The 26,108-nt window shown below is 41.9% G+C and overlaps 2 protein-coding genes across 3 annotated transcripts in view; one reads left to right on the top strand and one right to left on the bottom strand.

Annotated features, from left to right (window-relative positions):
• Positions 1 to 3,758, top strand: part of OSMR (oncostatin M receptor) — a 33,972-nt gene extending 30,214 nt beyond the window's left edge. The window contains exons 17-18 of the mRNA XM_064139993.1: positions 174 to 246; positions 3,215 to 3,758. Coding sequence (XP_063996063.1) covers positions 174 to 246; positions 3,215 to 3,661 — 520 coding nt within the window. The 3' untranslated portion in view covers positions 3,662 to 3,758. The remainder of the gene's footprint in view (positions 1 to 173; positions 247 to 3,214) is intronic.
• Positions 3,759 to 8,207: 4,449 nt separating this feature from the next.
• RICTOR (RPTOR independent companion of MTOR complex 2) overlaps positions 8,208 to 26,108 on the bottom strand; it is a 90,976-nt gene continuing 73,075 nt past the window's right edge. For both annotated transcript variants that reach the window (XM_064176449.1, XM_064176450.1), the window contains exons 32-38: positions 22,810 to 22,987; positions 19,708 to 19,792; positions 16,633 to 16,866; positions 15,081 to 15,233; positions 14,421 to 14,544; positions 13,217 to 13,355; positions 8,208 to 12,903 (exon numbers count right to left, since the gene is read on the bottom strand). In XM_064176449.1, coding sequence (XP_064032519.1) covers positions 12,829 to 12,903; positions 13,217 to 13,355; positions 14,421 to 14,544; positions 15,081 to 15,233; positions 16,633 to 16,866; positions 19,708 to 19,792; positions 22,810 to 22,987 — 988 coding nt within the window. In that variant the 3' untranslated portion in view covers positions 8,208 to 12,828. The remainder of the gene's footprint in view (positions 12,904 to 13,216; positions 13,356 to 14,420; positions 14,545 to 15,080; positions 15,234 to 16,632; positions 16,867 to 19,707; positions 19,793 to 22,809; positions 22,988 to 26,108) is intronic.

Below are 26,108 nucleotides of genomic sequence, written 5' to 3'. Positions count from 1 at the left end.
AGGCTTTAGCTCTCCAGCTGTGCAAATGTTTTTAAGTATTTGGCTTGTGACATTTCTGAGATGCTCATCGTCTGCTGCTGTTTCTGTACACATCTACATATGGCTTCTACTGGTAGAATATGTTCTGATGAGAGAACAAACATTTATCATTTGTTATGCTCTCTTATTTCCAGGGTGAAGGAGTGCTGCTGTCCTATAATACCCAGTCCTAACAAGAGCAAAGTGCTGTCATTCAAAGACTTCAAGGTAAAATCACTGAAAATCAAGTATTTTGTTTTTTTCCCCATTCTTTGATAAGTAACATTTCAGAAAAAAATGTATTTTTTTCACATTGACTACACTTAAAAATGAATGACACTCACTAAGTTGTGCTGACCTTTGGATGTCTTGCTTACAGATATTGCTTAAGGTGAATACGGTTTAATATGGTTTAAGGTGTGGACCTTTTGGAGGGCAAGAGAGCCCTGCACAGGGTCCTCAACAGGCTGGATGGGTGGGCAGAGGCCAATGGGATGAGACAGAACAAGGCCAAGTGCAGGGTTCTGCATTTTGGCCACAACAACCCCAAGCAGAGCTACAGGCTAGAGACAGAGTGGCTGGGGAGCAGCCAGGAAGAAAGGGACCTGGGGGTAGCAGCTGAAGATGAGCCAGCAGTGTGCCTAGGTGGCCAAGAAAGCCAATGGCATCCTGACCTGCATTAGGAAGAGTGTGGCCAGTAGGACAAGGGAGGATATTCTGCCCCTGTACTCAGCACTGGTCAGGCCACAGCTTGAGTCCTGTGTCCAGTTCTGGGCTCCTCAATTCAAGAGAGATGTTGAGGTGCTGGAACGTGTCCAGAGAAGGGCAATAAATCTGGTGAGGGGCCTGGAACACAAACCCTGTGAGGAGAGGCTGAGGGAGCTGGGGGTGTTCAGCCTAGAGAAGAGGCTCAGGGTGACCTCATTCAGGTAGTCCGCAACTACCTGAAGGGAGGCTGTAGCCAGGTGGAGGTTTGGTCTCTTCTGCCAGGCAACCAGCAACAGAACAAGGGGACACAGTCTCAAGTTGTGCCAGGGGAGGTCTAGGCTGGATGTTAGGAGGAAGTTGTTGTCAGAGAGAGTGATTGGCATTGGAATGGGCTGCCCAGGGAGGTGGTGGAGTCACCATCCCTGGAGGTGTTCAAGCAACACCTGGATGAGGCACTTAGCGCCAGCCTGATCTAGGGTAGGGTGTCCTTGCCTATGGTGGGGGGGTTGGAACTAGATGATCCTTGTGGTCTCTTCCAACTCTGGCTGACTCTATGATTCTGTGAATCTTGCAGAGTAGGGTTATAGGTTGGACTTGGTGATCCTGAGGGTCTTTTCCAAGCCGGATGTTTCTGTGATTCTGTAACTTGTGTTTAATGGCATCAATTAGTGGAAAATTCTCCTTTCACTATTCATGTGACTCTGCAGCAATCAGTTTCCATTCTGCAGTCTGCAGTGCAAAAAGTGAAAGCACAACCTGGAGAGCAAAAAAAAACCCTTTAATACAGCAGGCAGTGCTGTTGTTCGAAACTTAGCACTGTGTGGGTACACTAAAGCAGACAATACTGCACCTTGCAGCAGCCTGTGACCTGTACCTGCTCAATCCCACAGACCCCACATACCTCTGCAGTAGGAGACAGTAGAGTAATGCAGTTGCTGGCCCTTGGGGAGATGCAGAGGGTTCTCCTAAGCACTTCCAGGTCTGTCTGGGAGGAAAAGTATGGAAGAAGGCTTTCAGCATCTTCTGCAGGCCCTTTAAACCAGGAGCTGCTGTTTCTATGCTGTGTTTAAGTTGGTCACAAAACTAGGTGCACGTCTTCTGCACATGTGGGTCTGCTGCAGGTTTTTGCTGTGGGTGTTCACTGGCATTGGAATGGGCTGCCCAGGAAGCTGGTGGAGTTGCTGTCCCTGAAAGTGTTCAAGACTGGATGAGGCACTTAGTGCCATAGTCTAGTTGGCTGGATAGGGGTTGGTGATAGGTTGGCCTGGATGATCCTGGAGGTCTCTTCCAACCTGGTTGATTCTATGATTCTATGAACACCAGCACCACGGGGATGAGTCAGTACAATCTCACAGCCCATTCTGCTGCTCTCTACTTCTAGCGGAAATTTGGCCTAAAAACTGCCCATGTAGAACACCAAGCAAAGTCTAAAGCAGAGGGACATGGCTCCTTCTTCAAGTGTAGTCATGTTGAGCTTACTTTAAATTTCCAAATGAACCCAGGGTAAATTCCACATAAAATACAGTTTCCATTGAGTATGCTGTATGTTTTCCTTCAAACTGCTCCTCTACTTGAAAAACCCAAACAGAAACATAGAATCACAGAATGGTTTGGGTTGGAAGGGACCTCAAGGATCATTCATCTCCAACCCCCCACCATAGCCAGGGACGCCTCCCACTAGAACAGGTCACTCAAGGCCTCATTCAACCTGGCCTTGAACACCTCCAGGGAGGAAGCAGCAACAACCTCCCTGGGCAACCTGTGCCAGTGTCTCACCACCCTCACTGCAAAGAACTTCCTCCTAACATCCAGTCTAAATCTCCCCTCTGCCAGTTTAAAGCCATTACCCCTTGTCCTGTCATTATAAGACCTCATAAATAGTCCCTCTCCAGCCTTCCTGTAGGCCCCCTTCGGATACTGGAAGGCCACTACAAGGACTCCTGGAAGCCGTCTCTTCTCCAGACTCAAGAGCCACAACTCTCTCTGCCTGTCCTCATAGCAGAGCTGCTGCAGCCCTCTCAGCATTTTCGTGGCCCTTCTCTGGACTGGCTCCAACAGTTCCATGTCCTTCTTGTGCTGGGGGCTCCAGAACTGCACACAGTACTCCAGGTGGGATCTGACAAGAGCAGAGCCAAGGGGCAGAATCCCCTCCCTTGCCCTGCTGCCCACACTGCTCTTGCTGCATCCCAGCACACAGTTGCTGTCAGGGCTGCACTCACACTGCAGGTTCATGTTGAGCTTTTCATCACCCCAGACCCCCAGGTCCTTTTCCTCAGGGCTGCTCTCAGCCATTCCCCACCCAGCCTGTATCTGTGCCTGGGATTGTGCCTACTCAGGTGCAAGACCTTACACTTGGCCTTGTTGAATGTCATGAGGTTGGCCTGGGCCCACCTCTGCAGCCTGTCCAGGTCCCTCTGGATGGATTTGTAAGACAGTATCAGAAATACTTGCAGCAATCACTCCCCTTTTTTTTCCCGTTCTCTTATAGATTGGTTCTGAGAAAACCTTGAAGCTAAGTGATTGCATCCCTGACATGCTAGCAGTGGACAACAGTAAGGCTGAAGCCCAGAAATTAAATCCACAGAGCCAGCTGCCTTTATCATCAATAGAAGATCAGATTGTTGGACACAATTCTTCCTGGAGTTACCCTAAAGAAAATGAAGAGAGAGATTTTACATCCACATCTACACCTCAGACCCATACTTGGTGTGCAAATTTTGCTTCTCATCTTGCAGGTGACTCTGATCAGTATCAAATACTGGAGACACTAGAAGCAAGCATGTCAGGACTGTCAGAAGTTTTGTATCAGCCACACCACTACTCTGGTATTTTAAATGAAGATGCTGTCTCGGCACCCAGAGAAACAGCTGGCAGAAAGACCAGTCTGAGATACATTTCACAAACAGATGTGCACTGCCTGGGGAGGAGGCTTTGATGCGCTTTCCTCTACTGACCCAACCAGAGCTTGGTTACACAACATAACATGAGGATTTCTAAACCCACAACACTGTCTTTTGGTGAAGGCTTTCACAAACCCAGCTGCCCTACTTCTTCTAACAAGGCAAAGCTCTTGCTTCAGGAATAGTTTCAAAATAGTGACTTGTGCATCCTATGGTTTCATCACAACTTACGGACATTGTTTAGGATTTACAAGCTGTTCTGTGGCCTGTATTATGTAGGAGGTTAGATCACAGCAGTTCCTCGTGCCCCAGCTGCAAAGAAATTTGCAGGGATTAAAAACTTACTCAGAAGGCAGAGGAATAGATTAAACAAGGAGGTAGGTTGGTGGTGCTCAAGGTGTGTATTTGATTTGAGCATTCTATGTGTAGGTTTATCCTGGGCACTGAAATCCAGTGATTGTCCTGTCTTTTTCTTTGCCTGCCTTCTAACTACGCTTGGCAGGAGAGAGACTACAGAAACCAGATTTTTACAGTAGAGACCACTGTTGTGGGCTGCCACTCCCATTTCCCACTGGGGCTCCTCACACTCCTGCTTTCTCTGCCTAAAAGAATGACCCTTTCAAATACTAAACAAAATCCTCTTGAAGAAATGTGGACAGTCAAGCAGAAAGGAACTGTTTTTCCACCAGGACAGCTGTTTTACAGTGGTGATACCTCTGTTTGTCCTTCTGCTTGTGCACATGAACTTAGCTTCTTTTGGCATTAACTGCTGCACTTACATAACAAGCACCACACAACCAGGTAAGCAGACACAATCATAGAATCAGTCAGGGTTGGAAGGGACCATAAGGATCAGCTAGTTTCAAGCCCCCTGACATAGGGAGGGACACCCTACCCTAGATCAGGCTGGCCACAGCCTCATCCAGCCTGGCCTTAAACACCTCCAGGGATGGGGCCTCAACCACCTCCCTGGGTAACCCATTCCAGGCTCTCACCACTCTCCTGGTGAAGAACTTCCTCCTCACATCCAGACTGAGTCCACCCTGACAACAGTCAGAGGCAGTGCTGTACATGTCCCATTAGTGAGCCATGGCTGCATGTCAGCAGGATTTCCCCACATTACTTTAGTATGTATTTATTTTTCTCCTGTAGTGCTCAGAATCCTCACAGTTTGTGCAGTGGTGAGTTTGGTCTTCCATCTGAATTAAAAATAAAACTCTACATTTGCAGTGAAGCAGAAAGTCTCACCAGATTAACCTACTTAGTGCACAAGGAACCCTTTGGTCTTGTGCAATTGTAATGCTTCACGGAATCTTTCACAAATGAAAGAATCCAAGCTTAAGAGCACAAAACAAGCAGTTCTCAAAAGGGAACCAAAAAAGTGTCTTTCACAATTTGAACTTTGGTTAGTTTGTTAATATTCAGTTACTCATCTTCCCTGCGTTGGGAAGCTTCCTCAAAACTAAGCAGCTACAGATAGGAATCTGTTTTGATACTGAACCACATCAGGTGATGGTGATGGACATAGAACCAACCAGGTTGTAAGAGACCTCCAAGATCATCCAGGCCAACCTATCCCCCAGCCCTAGCCAGTCAACCAGACCATGGCACTAAGTGCCTCCTCCAGGCTTTTCTTCAACACCTCCAGGGACAGTGACTCCACCACCTCCCTGCGCAGCCCATTCCAATGCCAATCACTCTCTCTGCCAACAACTTCCTCCTAACATCCAGCCTAGACCTTCCCTGGCACAACTTGAGACTGTGTCCCCTTGTTCTATTGCTGGTTGCCTGGGAGAAGAGACCAACCCCCATCTGGCTACAATGTCCCTTCAGGTAGTTGTAGACAGCAATGAGGTCACCCCTGAGTCTCCTCTTCTCCAGGCTAAACACCCCCAGCTTCCTCAGCCTCTCCTCATAGGGTCTGTGTTCCAGGCCCCTCACCAGCTTTGTTGCCCTTCTCTAGACACGTTCCAGCACCTCAACATCTCTTGAATTGAGTGGCCCAGAACTGGACACAGTACTCAAGGTGTGGCCTGAACTGTGCTGAGTACAGGGGCAGAATAACCTGCCTTGTCCTACTGGCCACACTCTTCCTGATGCAGGCCAGGATGCCATTGGCTCTCTTGGCCAACTGGGCACACTGCTGCCTCATCTTCAGTCTACTATCTATCAGTAGGGTTTAATACTACTGCTTACAGGTATTGCTGTAATGTCCACGAGTTGTGTTGCAGCAGGAAAGCCAACAAGACCTTATGTAGGTTTTGGCCAAGACAAGCATGGACTGCAAAGGGGTAAGTCTTAAGGCTGGCCTGAGGCAACACAGACTGTGTGGCCAACTGTGGTTAGAGGTAAGCAGTAGAAGTACTCTGTGCTGTGGCCATGTGTGATGCACACTGACTTACTTGAGAAATAGCAAAAAAAAAATGCAGTATGAGCCTTCCTTTCAGCCCCCAGACAGAGTAAGGAATCATGTCTATCAACTGCAGCTTGACCAAGAACAGAGAAGAGAGGAGGGTGCTTGTATTCAATGGAAAAATCCCAAAGAAACTACTCCTTCCTCTGTGTCACTCTGAGTTACAATCCACTTTCAAGTTTGGTACCACAGTACCATTAAAACTTAGAACATTTCCTTCTCTAACACATTTCATCACATCTCATCCTATCTACTTCTGTAGTTTAAAACACTCTGTTGCTGGGAAAAAAAAAGATCAAGGTACAGAATGGAGCTGCTTTGCCACTACCGGTGTGAAACTTCCTAGCTGTGCATTTTGAAGACCAGGCCTGTTCTAGAACTGTTTCAAAAGAAATCCTAAACCAAGAGTTAAGACATCTAAGGAGCTTCTGACACAGAAGTCAGGCTTTGCTTAAAATGCAAAATTCAGCACTTACTCGTGCCAGAGGACAGCTGCAACTAAACCAAATTCCTCCTTTTGAAAAAGCTGCAGTTGGCTCTGCTAATGCAGCCCAGGAAGGGATGCGGGTAGGGGGTGACACAGGCAGTTGTGCATGCTGTGGCCTGTTACCACCTCAGCTCTCTAGGTCTTTCCCTGGAGAGATCCTGCACTGATGAAATTTCTTTATCTGGAGAGCAAGGAAACAGTCTACCAGCTTGCTTGGGAGGGTAGTAGTAAGTTCACTTTATCTATGAACCTTCCTGCTCACTGGCCCTGATATGTTTCATGAAATCACTTGTGCTTGAAACGGCACAGAGAGGGGATTCCAAGGGGGATAATGTCTTTGTGACTGTCAAAGGATACAGTCCAGGCACTACAACCAGAACTAAAGATTACAGAAGTATTTTTGCATGGGTGGAGAGGCATGTGTAATTTTATACTTGTGTCTTGCATTAATAGCAATGAATGAATTCTAAACTGTTAAACTGTTGTATTTCTGTTTGGAGTTCAACTTTTAACAGCTGTTGCTGAAACTGTAACACTTAAAACTATTTCATACCAGGAAAGTTTCTCAGTATTGGTTTGCTGAATTTTAAAAATAAAAAATACTGCACAACCTATAAAGGAGGCCCCTTCTGTTTTTGTAAGACGTCTTGTAAAGCAGCAATGTATTAAAAGCGAGTAAAGACTTTTGCAGATGTGCAAAAGTATTTACTCTGCTCCCATCAGACTCCACCGAGAGAACTGTGTGCAGTTCTGGAGCCCCCAACACAAGAAGGACATGAAACTGTTAGAATGAGTCCAGAGAAGGCCATGAAGATGCTCAGAGGGCTGCAGCAACTTTGCTATGAGGACAGGCCACAAGAGTTGGGGCTCTACAGCCTGAAGCAGAGGAGGCTTTGAGGAGGCCTTATAGTGGCCTTCCAGTATCTGAAGGGGCCCTACAGGAAGGCTGAGAAGGGACTATTTACGAGGTCTTATTACAACAAGGGGTAATGGGTTTAAATTTGAAGAGGGGAGATTTAAACTAGATGTTAGCAAGAAGTTTTTACAGTGAGGGTGGTGAGACACTGGCACAGGTTGCCCAGGGAGGCTGTGGCTGCTCCCTCCCTGGAGGTGTTCAAGGCCAGGTTGGATAAGGCCTTGAGCAACCTCTCCAGTGGGAAGTGTCCCTGCTTATGGCAGGGGATTGGAACTGGATGAGCTTTGAGGTCCCTTCCAACCTAAACCATTCTATGATTCTATGCTTATTTGGAAAGCTGCAGGCTGTTCTACTTAATTGGTAGCTTACAAATTTAAATAACCTCATTGCTGTCTACAACTATCTGAGGGGAGGCTGTAGCCAGGTGGGGTTGGTCTCTTCTCCCAGACAACCAGCAACAGAACAAGGGGACACAGTCTCAAGTTGTGCCGGGGGAGGTCTAGGCTGGATGTTAGGAGGAAGTTGTTGGCAGAGAGAGTGATTGGCATTGGAATGGGCTGCCCAAGGAGGTGGTGGAGTCACCATCCCTGGAGGTGTTCAAGCAAAGCCTGGATGAGGCATTTAGTGCCATGGTCTAGTTGACTGGCTAGGGCTGGGTGCTAGGTGGGACTGGATGATCTTGGAGGTCTCTTCCACCCTGGTTGATTCTATGATTCTATCCCTTTTCTAGTGCTGAGAAGTACATACAAGACCAGAACAAGTATAAGAAGTTTAAGTACATTTTATTAACAATGCATCCCTTTGATCAGATTATGGTTCTGGAGGCTTTTAATGCCCATTGACATGAACTGTACACACTATTAAAAAAAATAAAAGAAAATAAAAGAACCCCAAAACACACACACACAAAAAAAAATAAATTGAAAAAATTCAAGGTGGGCAATACCATTTTGGGACAAGCCTCTGATTAAATTATACACAGCTCAATGCAATATTCTTATGGAAAATATAAATACTTTTTCTTTCTATGTTACAGGTATACAATATAAATCAAGATTTCCATGTCTGTTCAGTGACCTACAAACTCTAGGAACCTCCAAATACGTAGCAGCGTAGTACTAAATAAAAAGAGAAAGACTGCATGGGACAGGAAGAATAAAACATTCCTTAATCTCTTCCCTTCTCCAAATGACTAATTGAGATTATCTCTTGCAATGCAGTTTTAGGGATGCTGACAGCCCAGTATTTGAGCAACTCTTCAATTAAATCCATAAGATGTCTGCTTTGCCCACCCTGCCCCTCGGGTATTGCATTTTGTGCTAGAACAAGACTATTCAGTGGCAAAATGGCATGTTGCAGGTTTGGGTTTTGGGTTTTGTTTTTTTTTTTTTGGCATAAATTTTATTTCTCAAATAAAATAGAGTATTTTACAAAGCAACTTGAGCAAAAAATGTGCAATTTGTCCGTGCTGTGACATTTGCTGTCTGTCTACGTTACAAAAATAGTCCATGGAAGATCCACATTCTTTACTGAACATTACGTGTCTGCTCAAAACAAAAAACATCCAGAGAACTGGAATCAGGACTTAAAACACAGGAAGAGGGAGAGGGGTGGCTTCTAGCAAAACACAAACATGGCTTGGAAGCATGTTCCCAATGATCTTTTACAGTTCTCAGATTTTACTCTTAACCTAGTATACCTTTAATAAGCACGTTAATAGAAGTATAAATTAAAAGCTACAGGACCTGCATTCAGCTGGCTCCAGCGAAGCTCTGAGCAACAGGACTTCTGTGCTGCCCTGCTAGGAAGTGAGCAGAAACCTTGGAGACACTCGGAAGCCTGGAAAGAATCCTTCCACTGTGGCTGCTCAGCTTGAGCTCCTGTTCACTGACATGGTAACACCAACTTCCTGTAGTCCAAAGAGCCAAATACGAAGACCAGGACAAAAATTAAGCAGCAGCAAGTCTTTGATCTATTGGAAGGCTTTGATTAATACATCTTTCTTAAATAGCTGCCTTTCTCTTCAGGTGCCTAGTAAAGCTGTTGTAAGTTTTCCCACTGCAAACTACAGCTCTCATTCAAGACCACTATGTACATTTCAAAACAGAATCATAATCCTGTTCACCTTTTTGCCATTTTAACTGCAATAAGGTTGGCTTACTTACACCTTAAACTTACTTACTTACACCTTAAACTGCTTTGCAATCTCCTATTGTCTTGGGGCAAAAACACAACCAACATGACAAAACCCAGTGGGAGTACACTTATGGTAGGTATGTCAGGTCAAGTAAAACTTGTCAAATGAGAGAAAAAACACTTGTGTTTCAAGCACAACATTCCAAGAGACCAGCATATGAGTTAAGCATCTCAAAGGTTAAATGTCTCCAGCTCCAAGTGATGTCCAAGAGCATTCTGCATCTTTGAGAGCTGAAAAGGTGTCTGGCTGCACATGGACACCACTCCTTCCCATAAAGGGGTTTGCCTCAGAGCTGGGAATTTTGTGCTGGCATACTGAATCACTGCAGAATTTCTTTGCTACAGCAACCAAATCATGTTTGTACGTAGTGTTAAGTGAACACTATGTGCTTTACGATTTACCATCCGGACAGAAGAAACACAAAGTGGGTGGTCTGTCAGCTTCCCTTGCAAGCTTTCTTAGTAGAAGTATTCTTTATTAGGCTTAATAGAAGCATAATTTTTATTTACTGCTGTTTTGTTTTGAAGACTAACCATGACATGAGTAAAACCCCCAAATGAGAACTTTGAAAGGGATATTTTCTCAGAAAGAAATCTGCAGAATCAGAAATTCACAGTTTATAACTAGGTCAGTATCAAACTCCTTCACTGACAGTATCCCTTCATTTGCCAATTAAAACAGTAATGTAAGCTTAATGTAAATAGGTAAATCAATTCCAGAGATGCTGTGTTATGTACAGTACAGACTTTACATCCTGAAATCTTCTGACACACACTTTCAGAAGAAAAAATAGAAATTCATCGTGTTTTGGAACAATTTGCAGCCATAATTTGTACGTCAAGCTTCCATTGTTACGGATCCCCACAGAAGCAAGTACTTCAGAACACAAAACCATCTCAGGAGGGAGATTCTTTAACACATAAACTGACACTGCTTTTGCTTACCTCTTTACAACCAGAGGCCTCTCCCTATGGCGCTTTCTACAGTAAGTGCTAACGGGTTAAACTTGTAACAAATGAACAAAGCTATTTTAAATACAGGTGACAAAACTCGTTTTATTTCGCTTTAACTGCAGAAAAATAACATGGAGTTGTTTGGTGTAACCCCATCTAGCTATTAGAACAAATCTTATATCTAGCCTAACTGAGGTAGTGTTTCAAACTACGGTATAAGATATGCTAGCCCCATTCTGGGGAAGACTACATTATTTCCTTTGGAGTTTATACCACTATTTGGTCTACTGTGATTGATATTTTGGTTTTATGGAAGTTATTAATTTCCTATGACAAGAGAAGTCCAATAGTTACCAGTGTGGTATGTTTTTCAGAGCATTTCAAACATGCCACAACACACAGACAGGTTATTTGTGTCATGGAAGTGTGGAATCGGTTTCTTTGCTCCTTCTTTCAGTGGGAACTCATGAAAAGATAACTTTAGGAACTGAATTTGCCTATGAGCAGCAACTTACGATCTGCTTTACCAGAATCTGATGTATGCGGTGCACACGAAAACTCAGTGAAGTGACAGCTGCAAAGCAGTGCTTACTGTGGCAAGACTAAGTTTCCAACAAGAACAGAGAAATACTACATTTCACTAGGAACTGTGTTTTACTGTTCACAGGACTACTCATTGAAATCTCCAGTAGCATAGCTAGTATGAACAGGGTTTTTAAGCATCAGGATAAATTCCACTTATCTTTACTAAAGGTATTAATCTGACAAGATATAAAAAATGGTAAAAGTGAATGGATAAAAATATGTTCTACTTAGTACAGTCCAGCTGAATTATTCACCTATATCAAAATCAAAGGGTAATCCCTTCTGTTACAGGCATTCTAGCAAAGGTGGCCATGCTACTGTATATACACATTTGCATATATTTATATTACCTTCGTATAAAGGTTTCTGATTTTAATATCCGTGACAAAAGTGATGTGGATTCTTACTCTAAAGCTTGCACTCATTAACCTAGAAACCTCGCTAGTAACATAATAGAGGCAACTATTTCAGTCCTTAACAGTCATTTTATCATTTAACTTTTGCAACAAATCTTAAATATTGTATAAAATTATAAGCACTGCTGCTCCAAAATTTTACTTAAGGCTTTTCACTACAATTATTAGTACTATCTGATGCTCGACCACTCATCCATTGAAAGGTCAAATAAACCTTTGTTTTGTTTTTTTATAAAAGGCTGTTTCCATGGTGCTTGGAAAACACACATTATGTTTTCTCACAAAAGCAGCAATGATTAAATGTCTTCAAGTTTAGCTCACACATTATTCATTTATCTGATATGAATCATGCTTTTTAAAGGATTTTAGTTAAGAGTAAGACCAACATTTGTACTATAACAGCACTATATGAGTGTAGAAACTGCAAACACATGCATATCATTCAGGGAACACAATCAAATTCCAAAATTTTAAGTTTAAATGATTGGTTATTTTTTAAAACCAAACTGTAGTGAAAATCCTTAACTGCTTCTGACACAATACATGAATGTAAATGTAATGAAGAGACTGCTAATAAATGACTTACAACTATAGCAATATCAAAATAACTTAAAGGAAACCTCAGATTCACAAAGGCTTTTCTTTCTATCTGAAGTTACAAACCCCCAAGTAGTGTTATAAACAGTACAAATAAAAACAACAGAGAAAGGCTAACATTAATCCCCATATATCTGCCATCACAGCACGACTCCCCATTGCTGGCAATGAAATGCATCCTCATCTCTCCGATTCCTATTATCCAGAATTTAAAAAGCAAGGCATTGTTCTGCTGCTCTGGAACAGAATTGGAAGTCAATAAAAAAAGATGTCTGTGCATGTTGTCCTATGTTTTTTCGTTTGGGTTTTTTTTTTCCTTTTTTTTTTTTTTAACTTTATGGTAGAAAATGAAATGAAACATTGCGGAGATGTTCAGTGCTTGGCTCTTGCATATACTGGTAAATACAATTATTAAAACTATGGTAATGTTTAGTTAATCCCCAAATTGCCCAAAATATTGGGACAGTAATTGGCTGAAGAAGAAAAAAAAAAAAAAGTTTTCAGTTCAGTCTTCAGGTACCAGTAATTTCTGGAACAGTCTAAAAGATGATGCTCCAAGCTTTTATGTCCAGTCAGTCAGAGGTTGTCTGAGGATGTCAAAAAAGTCTGTATGTCATGGACTACACACAAGACAAAGGTCAGGATTCAGCTGGTGCATCCATTACAGGCTGTTTTGTTGGCATTGCTAAGATAGCCTCTGCTTCTTCATGCATCTAGAAGAGACGAGACAGATAATGCTTTTAGGTCATAGAATCAACCAGGTTGGAAGAGACCTCCAAGACCATCCTGTCCAACCTATCAGCCAGCCCTAGCTAATCAACTAGACCATGGCATGAAGTGCTCCATCCAGTCTTGTCTTGGAACACCTGCAGGCACAGTGACTCTACCGCCTCCCTGGGCAGCCCTGAGATATTACAAATCAGTTTCCTTTAAGACACATCTGAACACATCTTTTATTGAGACCATGAAACCTGCACTCAGTTGGCATACTTTGGTGCATTCAGCGCACCTGAACTCTCCACTTACTTGTAAGAACTGCACATCTTGAAACAGCTCCTGAATGAACCTTCGAGATGGAAGCCGAAATGTACAATGTGCTAGCAAGTAGGACACCTCAGAGTAAAGGCATATGTCATCAAATGCCTGGGGATACTTCTCCTTAATTCTGAAAAACAGAAACAAACCCAACATTTAACTGTTGAATAGACTGACATCACCTTGTAAGAAATGTTTCAATTAGATTTTGCCATCGTTAACAGGCTACAACAGCAATACAAATGATAGAAAAGCAAACTGAAGGAAAAAAATATCTGAATTTCTGATCATTTCTGCATTTTGTTTTAGTAGTTGTCGAGTCAAATTCCAATGTTACTAGCTCAGACATCAAAAGGTTTTATTACAACATTTGGCCCCTGGATTTTCATTCCGGTATTTTAAAATATTACTGTTTTGGTTTTATTCCAGGAGTTGTATTCCTGCTCGTGGAAAAATCTGTATTTCTCCAAAAATTACCTTGTTTGTTGTTCTGCTTATCTGATATATTACTTGGCACAAGTAACAAAAAACACTTGGCACAAATAACAAAAAAAGCACTGTAGTTTCTTCACTAAAGATGCATGATTGTTGTGGTTTTAAGCCAAACTGCAGCCAAGACCCACACAGCTGCTCACAGGACTGCCCCCTTCACCCTCTGCTGCCAATACAGAAGGAGAAATTTGCATTAAAATGCAAAACTCTGCAGGGCAAGATAAGGAGGCGTTAATAGAATGTTACAAAAGAATGGGTGAACAACAGTGCTACAAGCAACAGCAAAGAAAGTAGCGCATTCATAGTGAGTAATATGCAATGTCTTCACCTGCTGTGCACCAAAAGCCTGCAGAGGGATCATTTTTATAGCAGGAATGAAGTTGCATGGGATGGAATACTCCACTTCAGCTGGCTACCTGTCCTGCAGCCCCTCCCAATCTCTTGTGAAGAAAACTGACTCTCCATCATAGCCCAACCCAGGAAAATAATACACTGGGTATATGGCAAAGCATCACGACAACTTTAAGAAGACTGGAGTAAGAAGGTAAGACAGGGGACAGAATATTAAAAGAGCAATTATTTGTTTAGATTTTATGCTGCATTCGACCATATTTGCTTTTCATTTTTTTCAGAAGTCAGAAATAAGGTCAATGGCTATCCCAGAGTTAATGTTGCTAAACCATCTGAAAGGTATTGAACTTACGTGAGGAGTCCAGTTTCATGACCCTTAGTTCCTACGGAGCTGCTCAAATTGATTACTAAACGTAAGACTTCTTTCCGCAGAAGTATTCTGCACACTGGTGTATCATCTGGGATTGATTTTACTCCTGGAAAACACAATTACACAGTGTGGGCTTTTAAAACAGAATAGTCTTTGACCTGTGTTAATCTGATAACATAGAAGTGCACTTGAGCACCCCATGAACATATATATACACACACATTCCTGTATGTCTTCTGAAATATCAAAAGAAGACTTCTACTGCAACAGAAAACCCAACTGCTTTCAGAAATCCTAACACAGAAATGTCTTAGAAAGGTAAACTACAATTTCATAAGGGGTAAAACATGTAAGATTCAATTGCAGTGCTGGTTCTATCAACCAATCATATGCTGTGAACCGGGCAAGTGATTAACTCCTCTGTTTCTGACAGTTGCTGGACAAATTAGCAACCAGCTGCTTCATCAGAAAACAGGGTAATTCAAAAGGTAAAGCATCAACCTAAAAGGCAAATGTCTTTGTCTTGACAGAATTGCAGCAATTTCCTTATTTTTTTAAATAATAAGCATCAGTCTATTGCAGTATATATAAATGAAATATTTTTTAGAGTTAGTCTAATAATGACAAAGATTTCAAACTTACCCAGTACGAGCTCTGTGCTCTTGGTGCTGCTAGCAGAACCATGGGATACAGCATCACTACAGCCTGAAATTCCAGAAAACTTGGAGGAATGCACATCTAAGTGATTGTGTATGGTCTGTCCACACCAGTCAGTATATGGAATGTCTGAAAAATCTGACATAAACAAGATGTTGCATCTTTGTTATTTGTACTTTTCCTCTCTTTTTTTTTTTTTTTTCTACTTTTTTCAACAATGGTAAACATGCAAAACTCTGATGTGCTTCACTGTACTGTGCACACAAATGAGGTGCAGGATTTTGGACAAAATGCCTACAAATAAATTTCTTTTTTTTCTCTCTTAAAATACTGGAGTGCAAGTAAACTTCCAGACATTGACAGAAGCCTAAAAACTTTAAAGGGGGTTGAGCTACGGCACCATGTTCTGCAGATCCCTAAGCAGAGGTGAACCAAGAAACAAGGGAGAATGGACCCAGGTGCCTGCCAGAAAAGGCAGGCCCTTCCAGCCATCCTCACCTCCTCAGTTGCCCTTGAACAACAGATAATAGGGCACCAGAGGCAACCAGCAACAGAACAAGGGGACACAGTCTCAAGTTGTGCTGGGGGAAGTATAGGCTGGATGTTAGGAGGAAGTCCTTCACAGAGAGAGTGATTGGCATTGGAATGGGCTGCCCAGGGAGGTGGTGGAGTCACTGTCTCTGGAGGTGTTCAAGAGAAGACTGGATGAGGCACTTAGTGCCATGGTCTAGTTGACTGGCTAGGGCTGGGGGCTAGGTTGGCCTGGATGATCTTGGAGGTCTCTTCCAACCTGGTTGATTCTATGATTCTATGATTCCTTGCCAACAGCGCTCTTTATGTGACACTAGCTGAACGTATGACTGTTGTAAAGTGGTGAGGATCCTACTAAGCATATTTACTGTATTATCTTTTGATTACAGACATTACAAAATAGGAAGTAACTGCAAACTCTGTGGAGTACCTTAGGAAAACATGGCTATGAATTTGACCCAAATCTCAAAATGTGAATAAAGGTAACTAAACCAAGAGATTACAGCAAGAGTTCAAACTCTTCAGATTTTCTTGATCATTTTACGGTAAAGACTTGGCTTTCAAATCAGACTTTTAATTAGTTTGACAGCCAAGTGTCAGCTTCCAGGTCATGGGATTTTAATAACTAAAGAAACTTTCAAATTTTGTGCTTTACTGCACTCTTTAGAGGTAGGTAAAAAAACAAGCAGACACTAACACCAAGAGAAATTAAAAAGCTTGAGATGACCACAGAAGCACAATAAGCTTATAGTCATAGAATCATTCAATCCAACAGGCTGGAAGAGACCTCCAAGATCATTCAGTCCAACCTAGCATCCAGCCCTGTCCAATCAACAAGACCGTGGCACTAAGTGTCTCACTCAGTCTTTTCCTGACCACCGCCATGGATGGAGACTCCACCACCTCATTAAGAAAAAAAAACTTACAGACAATTCAACTTTAAACATGATCCAAAATTCAGCATTTTCATTCAGTTCCATCGTACTTCTCCACAAATAATACTAACCTGCACGACCATATGAAGAGTTGACTTTGTTGTTAGGCTGATAACCCAGTATCTGAATGCACACACAGTAAAGGCAGTTCTCATCTGTGTGTTCCTGTAGCCCTGTATCCTCTGTGTTGTCCAAAAACTGGGAGGCATCTGAGCGGCTGGTATTCATTATCTCTGTGAGACTGATCTGCTGTCGGAGCATCTGAAAAGGGCTTTTGACAACATCACTTGTACCTGATGGAAGACCTGCAGATAAGCAACTGGGTGTGAAAAAAAAACCAACGAACCCAAGGAAGTGTGATGATACTGAAACTTTTGAGTGGTTAAACTCCAAGATTACCAGCATTGAGGAAAAAAACATGTTTTATTCCTGGATTATCACAGAACATAACACTGCAAAGGACAGAATCCGACCTCTAAACATACCTACAGTATACATACACTATAAGGTGGTGTGGCAAACCCTGTCATTACAGCAACATCAGTGTGCTGGTTTGAGGCTAAGTGGAATATTCGAATAAGAGAAATTAGATCATTGGTTATAAAAGAGTAAGAATGATAAAGTTTATTATCATTCATTGGTTTGCTAACAGAGATAAAAAGCTGAAGTATAAACAATTTGTCCCTCTGCCTCAGAGTGCTTGTTCCCTTCAGATCTCTTCTATTTAGTATCTTCTACTAATCTTGGCTAAACAGGTAACAAGCAAGCTTTGCGTGTTGTTTGTCTGTCAGGGAGAGAGAGAGAGAGAGAGAGAGAAAGAGAGAGAGAGAGAGAGAAAGAGAAAGAGAAAGAGAAAGAGAAAGAGAAAGAGAAAGAGAAAGAGAAAGAGAAAAAGAAAGAGAAAGAGAAAGAGAAAGAGAAAGAGAAAGAATGTGGCTTCGAGCTCCTTCTGGGCTTCTCATATTTGTCCAGCAGAGAATTTGGATTTCTGCAGTATTTCTCAATGGTAAATATATTGTGTATATATTCTTGTAAATCTAGCTTTGCTGTAAATACAGCTTCACCTTACTTCTAAGCCATTTGAGTTGGTTTGGTAAAAATTCTAGTTGAAGGGGGGCTGGGGGGAGTTTCCTCAACCCACTACAATCCAGTAATAGCCATGGCCAGGTAACACTAACACCTTAACAGTTTTTGTAATGCCAAACAAGATTTGTTTGATAATACACCAGGTGCTTAAATGACAAATGCACCAATTAAACACAGAAGCACAACTGAAAACACACTACCTCAGTACTTGTAACAGATTAAACAACACAGAAACAAGCCCAAGACACTTTAGGTGATGTGCTCTTCCCTGGGTGGAAAATACCAACAAATTTTGAAGAAGGGTAACTTTGCACAGAACTTAGCAAACCACTGAAACAGAAATTCTGGAAAATTAGTTTTATAATTACATTCACACAACACAAAAGAAAATAAATGTATCAGTAAAGTGTGTCTATTTGGATGTCCAAAGTGCTTGTAATAAAGCTGTAGCTAAGTAGGGGGCAAGACAACAGAAATGCTTTAGGACCAGTTCAAATACTTTTTGAGTTATCCTCCTGAAAAGGTAGATATTGATGCCCTACAGACTTCTGACTCTGGAGTAAAAAGGAAGTGTATTCTAGAATAATCCAGGCAACACAGAGCACTTATAATTGTCTTGAACCATGTCCCATCACCTCTGCTGATCAACTATCATAGAAACATGATACAGAGTGAAAATATACCTCAAGAAATACACAACTAACACCTTTATTGGTACTTAAGAATTCATACGTAACCAAAGGGAATCCAAAATGTAACAGCTCATGTGATGTACATATTTAATCTTAGCTTGGACTTTGCTATGTTCTTTAATGTAGTGTCACTGTATGACTTCAATAAGCATTAGCCCACATTGAAGATACGTAGCTTTCTGTCAGGGAAGGCTAATAGGCCTATTAGATGTCCTGCCTTGCCCCACCCTTCTGCTGATGGGGGAAGCAAGGGTGGGAGTAAAACAAAGGCTTGGGCCATTATGTTCCCTCCCAAAGTGATAAACAGGTACCCACAGGTGTTTAGGTACTTCTTAGTGTCTTGCCCAAATAAGGGTGAGTAAGCCCTGGGTTCACGTAATATGGTCAGCTTTGCAAATGCCATTTTGATTGGTGAAGCTCTGTGGCCAAAAGAGCCATTACACTTGGGCAAATATAAATGGAGTCAAGTTGCAAGCAGTTGTGCTGCCTCTGCCTCACTGCTCTGCTGGGACGTGTTCTGCCTCATGCTACAGACCAGCTTAGCTCTGATGTTTTGGGCTTGAATTACCTGGAAACTTAAGTGCTTCAATTTTACCAGGAGAAGGCATAAATGCCTCATAACATGGTGAGAAGTGCCACCAACACTGTGCTCTCTGCACATCTGCAAGAGATCCTGCCTGCATCTCTGCAAACCTCTGTGCCAAGAGGAACCAGGATCAGGTCAGAGATTGTCTGCCTCTTTCCCAGCACCCTGCCAGAGCCTGGGAAGTTCTAGAACCCTCTCAAAGGCTATCAAGACACCAAGCAGTTCCAGCACTGATGCAAAGGAGCCATGGGACTAACTCTGCATTCTACTCCATTGCCATGAGTAGAACAGACTTTCCCTAGGCCCCCAGGCTGCCTGGTTATAAGTGAGGCAGAGCCATTTTGTGGCTAACCTTTTCCAATTTTCTGAATCTCCTAAATTACTAAATTGCCCAAAAGCATCCTTGTGAAGATTTTCCCAAACAAATTAGAACCCAAATTTAACTGGTTTATATATATAGTTTGTGGGTGGGGCTTTTTGGAAATAAAATAACTATGTATTTTATAATTCATGCCTTGTTAATTGCCCCAACTTATTCACCTTCTCCCTTTTGTTATTAGAGTAGGATAAAACTTACATTGCTTTGAAACAGCACCAACATATGCTGAGCTAAATGAAATAATGAATGGCTGGCTGGCTACCCTGTATCTGCATCACAGCTCTGGAAACTTAACCGCTAAAATCAAACATTTCTGTAAGAAAACAAGAAAGCAACAAACCAACACCCCATCCAATGAACAAATAAATGACAGAAAGGTTATAGAAAGGAACAGAACAGGTACCTCCTGCATCAGGTGCAAAGACTCTTGCTCCACGGTCATCAAATGGAGGTGTGGTTTTCTTCTGGAAGTATGGAGTTTCCTTCACCTGGAATATTCAAATGAAAAACTAAACTCAGCAAAGTGGCAATCATACACAAAGGAAAATAGATTTCATGAGGAACTAAAACATCTCTTTTTTGTTTCAGGAAAAAGACATAATCAGAGGAAGAAATTAAGACAGGCTCCTAAATACTAAAGAACAACCAATGAGAAAAACTATACATTTGTGAATGAACACTTATTATGCAAGGCTTAGGGAGAGTCAGTAAATGTTGTAACAGAGCTGACAAGCTGCAAGTAAACCAGTGACCTAGAAGTGGCTGTTAAGTGACCTGTCTATGATTGAACCACTGAAAGAGAGGACTGCAAGAACACCTGGACCATCTAAAATGTTGTCTGTAAGATGTTGCAGTCAACACATCTTAACTCTACAAAAAGGACCTTAACAGAAGAAATTAGGCAACAAATATGCCATTGTTGGAGAAATTCTTGTTAGCACAGCACACAAGAATTGATAAACATGAGCAACCCGTGCTGGGAACGTCCTTGGAGCCCTGGTAGCCCAGGAAATCGAGCTGTAAACAGCTGAGCACCCCACACACAGCTGCAGTGGGCAGAGACTAGATAACCAAAGGGGCTGGAGTGGGTGGTCTAGGAGGCTGACCCTTAGAATGCTGTGATAAGCTAACCTATGCACACCTTACATGTAACTCTGGACCCTCTGACTGTAACCAATCTTGGTGGAGCACGCCTATTGCTAGAAGTGTATGTAAGTCACTGCATCATGGAAATAAAGTGGATTTGACCATCTAACCATATTGGTGAACAAAGAGTCATCTTCCCATAGCGCTCCACCGAAAGGTTTTTCTCCACATGCCATAAAGACTGTCAAGGAGGAAGGAAGAGATAGCCACTTCATAATGGCATAGAAACAGGTATGATGGAAAAATTTTTCCTGTGCTCTTATTTTTTTAAATTAGTGAGGAAGTAATAAAGACTTCAAAGGCTGAAGTAAGCAAAAAGAAGTCCACTGATTTACCTTTCACATAGACCAAGTGCTCTGAGTAATTCAGTAAAGGAACATTAAACTCTCTGATGTAGCAGTTTGTTAGCGAGAAATGTGTTTTAACCAAGTAGAATAGAACAGTATAGAAAAGAATACAATACAATCAACCAGGTTGGAAGAGACCTCCAAGATCATCCAGTCCAACCTAGCACCCAGCCCTATCCAGTCAATTAAACCATGGCACTAAGTGCCTCATCCAGTCTTTTCTTGAACACCTCCAGGGAAGGTAGTTAGTTAGACATGAAAAGTAATCTGATTTAAAAGCAGCTCTTGTATAGGGTTAACACTCCTGGGGGAGTAACCCTGAACCTGACCCTGGGGGTCTTGGCCCCTCACCAGGGGTGGGCCACACTCCAGGTGATGGTTAGCCCACTCCCCCCACTTCCTGTGGTATAAAAGAGACAGGAGCTGCCTGTCTCTTTCTCTCTCTTTCCTTGGCTCCCTCATGACCCACACACTCATACTGCATACCAGCACACCTCGTGGCAGCCACGAGGCAGAGACACCATCACATTACTCGGGTTGTATCCATCCCTTTTTTGTATTTTGCTGTTTTCCCTTCCTTATCCTTTGTAAACTCCCCTACCTCCAATACCTTTTCTAAGTTATTGTTAAACTTTTCCTTTTTTAACTTCCAAATCGAGTGAGATTGATTTATTGGGGTGTGCTTATCTCTTTTCTCTCTCCCTATCTTTGGGAAAAGGAGGGGGAAGAGGGGAGGGCACTCTATAAATTCTAAAAATTGTCATCGGGTCTATTAAATTTATTAGAGTCTCTGGGAACTTGCATTTGAACCCAAGACAGCTCTCTATAAGATTAAGACAATATAGTAAAATACATAAAAATAAAACTAATACTTCACTTTAAAAACATGGTAGGAGGAAGTTAAATGCAATTATGCACACCATTTATGGCTGACCACAGGATTATACAATCAGGCAATGACAGAGTCACAAAATTATAGGAGTTGGGAGGCACCTCAAAGTCATCTAGTCCAATCCCCCGACAAAGCATATATACAACCACACGAATTAGTTGGCTAAAGAGGTATTAACAAACGTCCACAGACTATGCTAATTTTAGAATGAAAGCCAGCTTTGTATTACAAATCTGAGGACAGCATATTTATGCTATCATTGGTTAAAGCTCCTCTAATCCAGCCTGCGTCATTATTTGCATCGTACTTCCAGACGGATTAAACATTTTCTGTAAACAAAGTTACAAGTGTGCCCAGGTGGCCAAGAGAGCCAATGGCATCCTGGCCTGCATCAGGAACAGTGTGGCCAGTAGGACAAGGGAGGTTATTCTTCCCCTGTACTCAGCACTGGTCAGACCACACCTTGAGTGCTGTGTCCAGTTCTGGGCCCCTCAATTCAAGAAGGATGTCGAGGTGCTGGAGCATGTCCAGAGAAGCGCAACAAAGCTGGTGAGGGGCCTGGAGCACAAATCCTATGAGGAGAGGTTGAGGGAGCTGGGCCTGTTTAGCCTGGAGAAGAGGAGGCTCAGGGGTGATCTTATTACTGTCTACAACTACCTGAAAGGGCATTGTAGCCAGGTGGGGGTTGGCCTCTTCTCCCAGGTAACCAGCAATAGAACAAGGGGACACAGTCTCAAGTTGTGCCAAGGTAGGTATAGGCTGGATATGAGGAAGAAGTTCTTCCCAGAGAGAGTGATTTCCCATTGGAATGGGCTGCCCAGGGAGGTGGTGGAGGCACCGTCCCTGGGGGTCTTCAAGAAAAGCCTGGATGAGGCATTTAGTGCCATGGTCTAGTTGACTGGATAGGGCTGGGTGCTAGGTTGGACTGGATGATCTTGGAGGTCTCTTCCAACCTGGTTGATTCTATGATTCTATGATTCTATGACTCTTTGTTCCACAAAATGCATTCCTTACATGTACATCTGTTTTTCCTAATTTCCTTAGATCTAATACATTCTGATAAAAATCTATACCTGTCAGTATGAGATGCAAATGAACCCCACAGTTACCACATACATACCTGAAATATTTCATTGATATCCACTGGCAGAGCGAGTCCAATGTAATCATCGGAGCTACCATACGTAGCATTAGAAACCATGGAGCGAACAGAAGAGGAACGCTGAAGAGTGTTTTGGTTTATAGGACTCAATAAATCTTCTTTATCTAATGAAGCATAACTTAAAGCTTTCATGAACCTGTAATTGAAATAGTAACTAAGTCACAACCTTGGTAGATCTCTCATTATGGAACATCAGAAGTAAGAATGGCTGTTGACTCAAAGATTACATACATCTTCCTGATTCAGAACTCAGAGCTTGTTACTCTGTCACAATTAGAGCCATGCATTCATTGCTTTATTTCTGTCTCATATTCTTCCCATGCAGCATTGCAGAGTTTGGTGGTTCCTTGCACAATTTATTTTTTTATTCAAAAGGCCAGGGACAGGAATTTGAAAGATAGCAGGGCAGAACACTGCCAACTGCAAAACCATGTAGTTTCTCCAATTTGCATGGCATTGAGATTAGACAGTCCAGGCATAGTCAGTAAAGATTCAAGCTTTTAAACTACTCACTACCTTATTCTGAAGTGTACCTATACACTGCACATTCCTTCCCTGGGCAGTCACAAACTCCAAGCTGATCAGGAACATGTCTGCAAATACAAAGCTTGAACCCAGGGAATAACAAAAAAAAATAGGTTGAGAAAGTGAGATGAGAGGCTGGAGAACAAGTTCTCGTTGCTGATCAGAGTCCTGATGATGGAAATTTCACATCTGGCCATTTGTCATCTTGCTTCTCATTGAAGATTAAAAAGAAAAAAAAATCTATAAAGCTGTTCTGCTAGTCAGCTACATGGATGGTCTACTGGCAGTGGATTAAAGCCTTTAGTAAAAGAAGACATAGTAGAGGAAGAGATTATTTTTGTTATATTACCACAAATTATTGTATGTTGGGAGATAAGTACAGTAATCATTTGATTACTTTCTCCCTAGATATAATTATAGAGGGGTAATTAAAATGCCTTCTCTATCCTTGACAAGTCAAAAGATTTATACTGATACAAAATTATGTTTGACCACATAAGGTTCAAGACATTAGTGCTTGTGTGAATGCACATACCACAAATTATTTGCTATCAATTATTTTCCTCCTACTAATTCTGACCAGTGCCAACGGGAATGGCAGAGGACTTAAAAGTCAAGTCACACTTCAAGTAAGAGGAAACAGGCTCAAGTTGCACCAAGGGAGATTTAGATTGAACATCAGGGGCTGTCAAGCACTGGATCAGGCTGCCCAGGAAGTGGTGTAGTCATCTATCCCTGGAGGTATTTAAAAATTGTATAGATGTGGCACACAGTGACATGGTTTAGTGACAGCTCTGGCGGTGTCAGGTTAACAACTGGATCTTAAAGGTCTTTTCCAGTCTAAATGATTCTGTGATTCTATAACTCCAAAAGTTGCAAATTGCACTAGTTACTATTTCGTAACAAAACATTCTAGATTTACTGTCAACGAAAAATTAAAGACAGAAGTATTAATCCTAGGCATTTGTCCCTCCATTTCCTGTAAGAGCTAACAGATATATCACTAGCAGTGATAAACACTAAGACATTCCCAAGAAAGCAAGTCTGCAGCTGAAAGGACATGAGCCATGGTAATGATTTCAGACATGCACATTAACATTTCTGGTTAACTTTTAAATAGAAAGGTGGAAAATCTAGCCTCAAAATGTGACTTATCCAAAGAAATAAGCTTTTTGAACTTTCTGAATGAAAAAAACAACTAGAAATATCACAAAAATCAATTCACAGATGCCAGTTGCTATGAATAAGTGAATCTGTCAAGAAGCATAAGCCAAAGAAACTTTCTGAAGACTGGAACATTGCCTTGTCAGACAAAAAGACAAAATTATTTCTTTCCAATTCATTATTTAAACAGCAGTTAAGAACAATATTTAGCTGGAAGTAGCAGTACACTCAGATATGAAATGACCGTAATTGTTCAGTGCAGATGCTCAGCCAGTAAAGGATTATAGTAGGAACCAAAATAATCTGTCAATCTCAAAGATTTACACTATCATTTTTTTAACCTTCTCATATATAAAAGCACGTCAGCCACTTAAGCACATCATTAAACATGTCACCTCAAATCCTCGAGCCTAACCACTGACGTAAGAGACCATGAACAGCTAAGTACCAGAATACTATCAGCCTTACATTGCATGCAGAGCCTCAAGATGGAAGTCCACTGCAGCAATGCTCAATAGTACATTACTACTGCCAGTAAAATGACACTGGTTTTTTTTCACTCATTAGCATAAGAAGCCAGTGACAGAGCAAGGAACAGCATTTCTGATTTCCAGGAAAGTGCAGCTTAACTACTGAAATTCCCCCCTGTCAACACACTCAAGTCTAATTCTAACTTAATTAAACAGGGGGAACAAAACTTATCTGTCATGACACCTTTGTAGAACCCTGTGAAACCAGTACAAAAATTAACAGTAATAAACAGGCACTATATACACTCCACTTGGTATGAAGTGCACAGTTCAAGGACTTGCTATTTTGTGCAGTGAGATGACTCATACTGGTAGCTTCTCCCCTTCCTCTCATCTGAGGGAGGTGTTCAGGTAAGAAGAGAGATAGGAAGTGTCTTTTCCCTTTCAAAAATATTGTGAAAAATCCAGTGCACTTGCCAAAAGATGATTTGAAAGGAAAAAATTGTTAGAAGAGGTTTTAAGAGGAAGTTGTTAAGCACTAACAGTTGCTGCCAGGAACAGTGTCAATGTCATGAGCAAGATATGTTATGTAACCATCCAATTAGTCTTCAGAACATCTAATATTACTCAAAAATAAAGAGGTGACATTGACATCTAAAAATAAATACCAGGAATAAAATCTTTGTTCTGTTGCAGCTAAGTACCCAAACTGACATTCCTAGCAGTGGTACCAGTATCTCATCACTGGCCTCAATGTCACTTTGAACATATATATAGCATACTGGCAGGAGCCTCTGTCCTAAAAACTCAGCAAGTGACATTGAGAAAATTCCCTTCTGAAGGGTAGCTCTGACATGGGCAATTTTGTGCAACTGCAACACTAGTAGTGTTAGGAATGCAACTGCATTTAAAAACTAAAGAAGTTACATGGGAAGCAAGTGTGAGAAAAAAGTATTTTCTTCTGCCACTAACAGTACTCAGGCGGCTGGGCTAAGCACAGCTCTGAGAGCTGGGCTTCTGACAGCACTGAGAATATTTTCCTAATATTGATACAGCTTTTAGTGAAGTTATGAATCATCCTGCAACAACTGTCACTTT

The sequence above is a fragment of the Pogoniulus pusillus genome, chromosome Z, assembly GCF_015220805.1.
Source record: "Pogoniulus pusillus isolate bPogPus1 chromosome Z, bPogPus1.pri, whole genome shotgun sequence".
Lineage (NCBI taxonomy): Eukaryota > Metazoa > Chordata > Aves > Piciformes > Lybiidae > Pogoniulus > Pogoniulus pusillus.
This window is presented reverse-complemented; position numbering and strand designations above follow the sequence as displayed.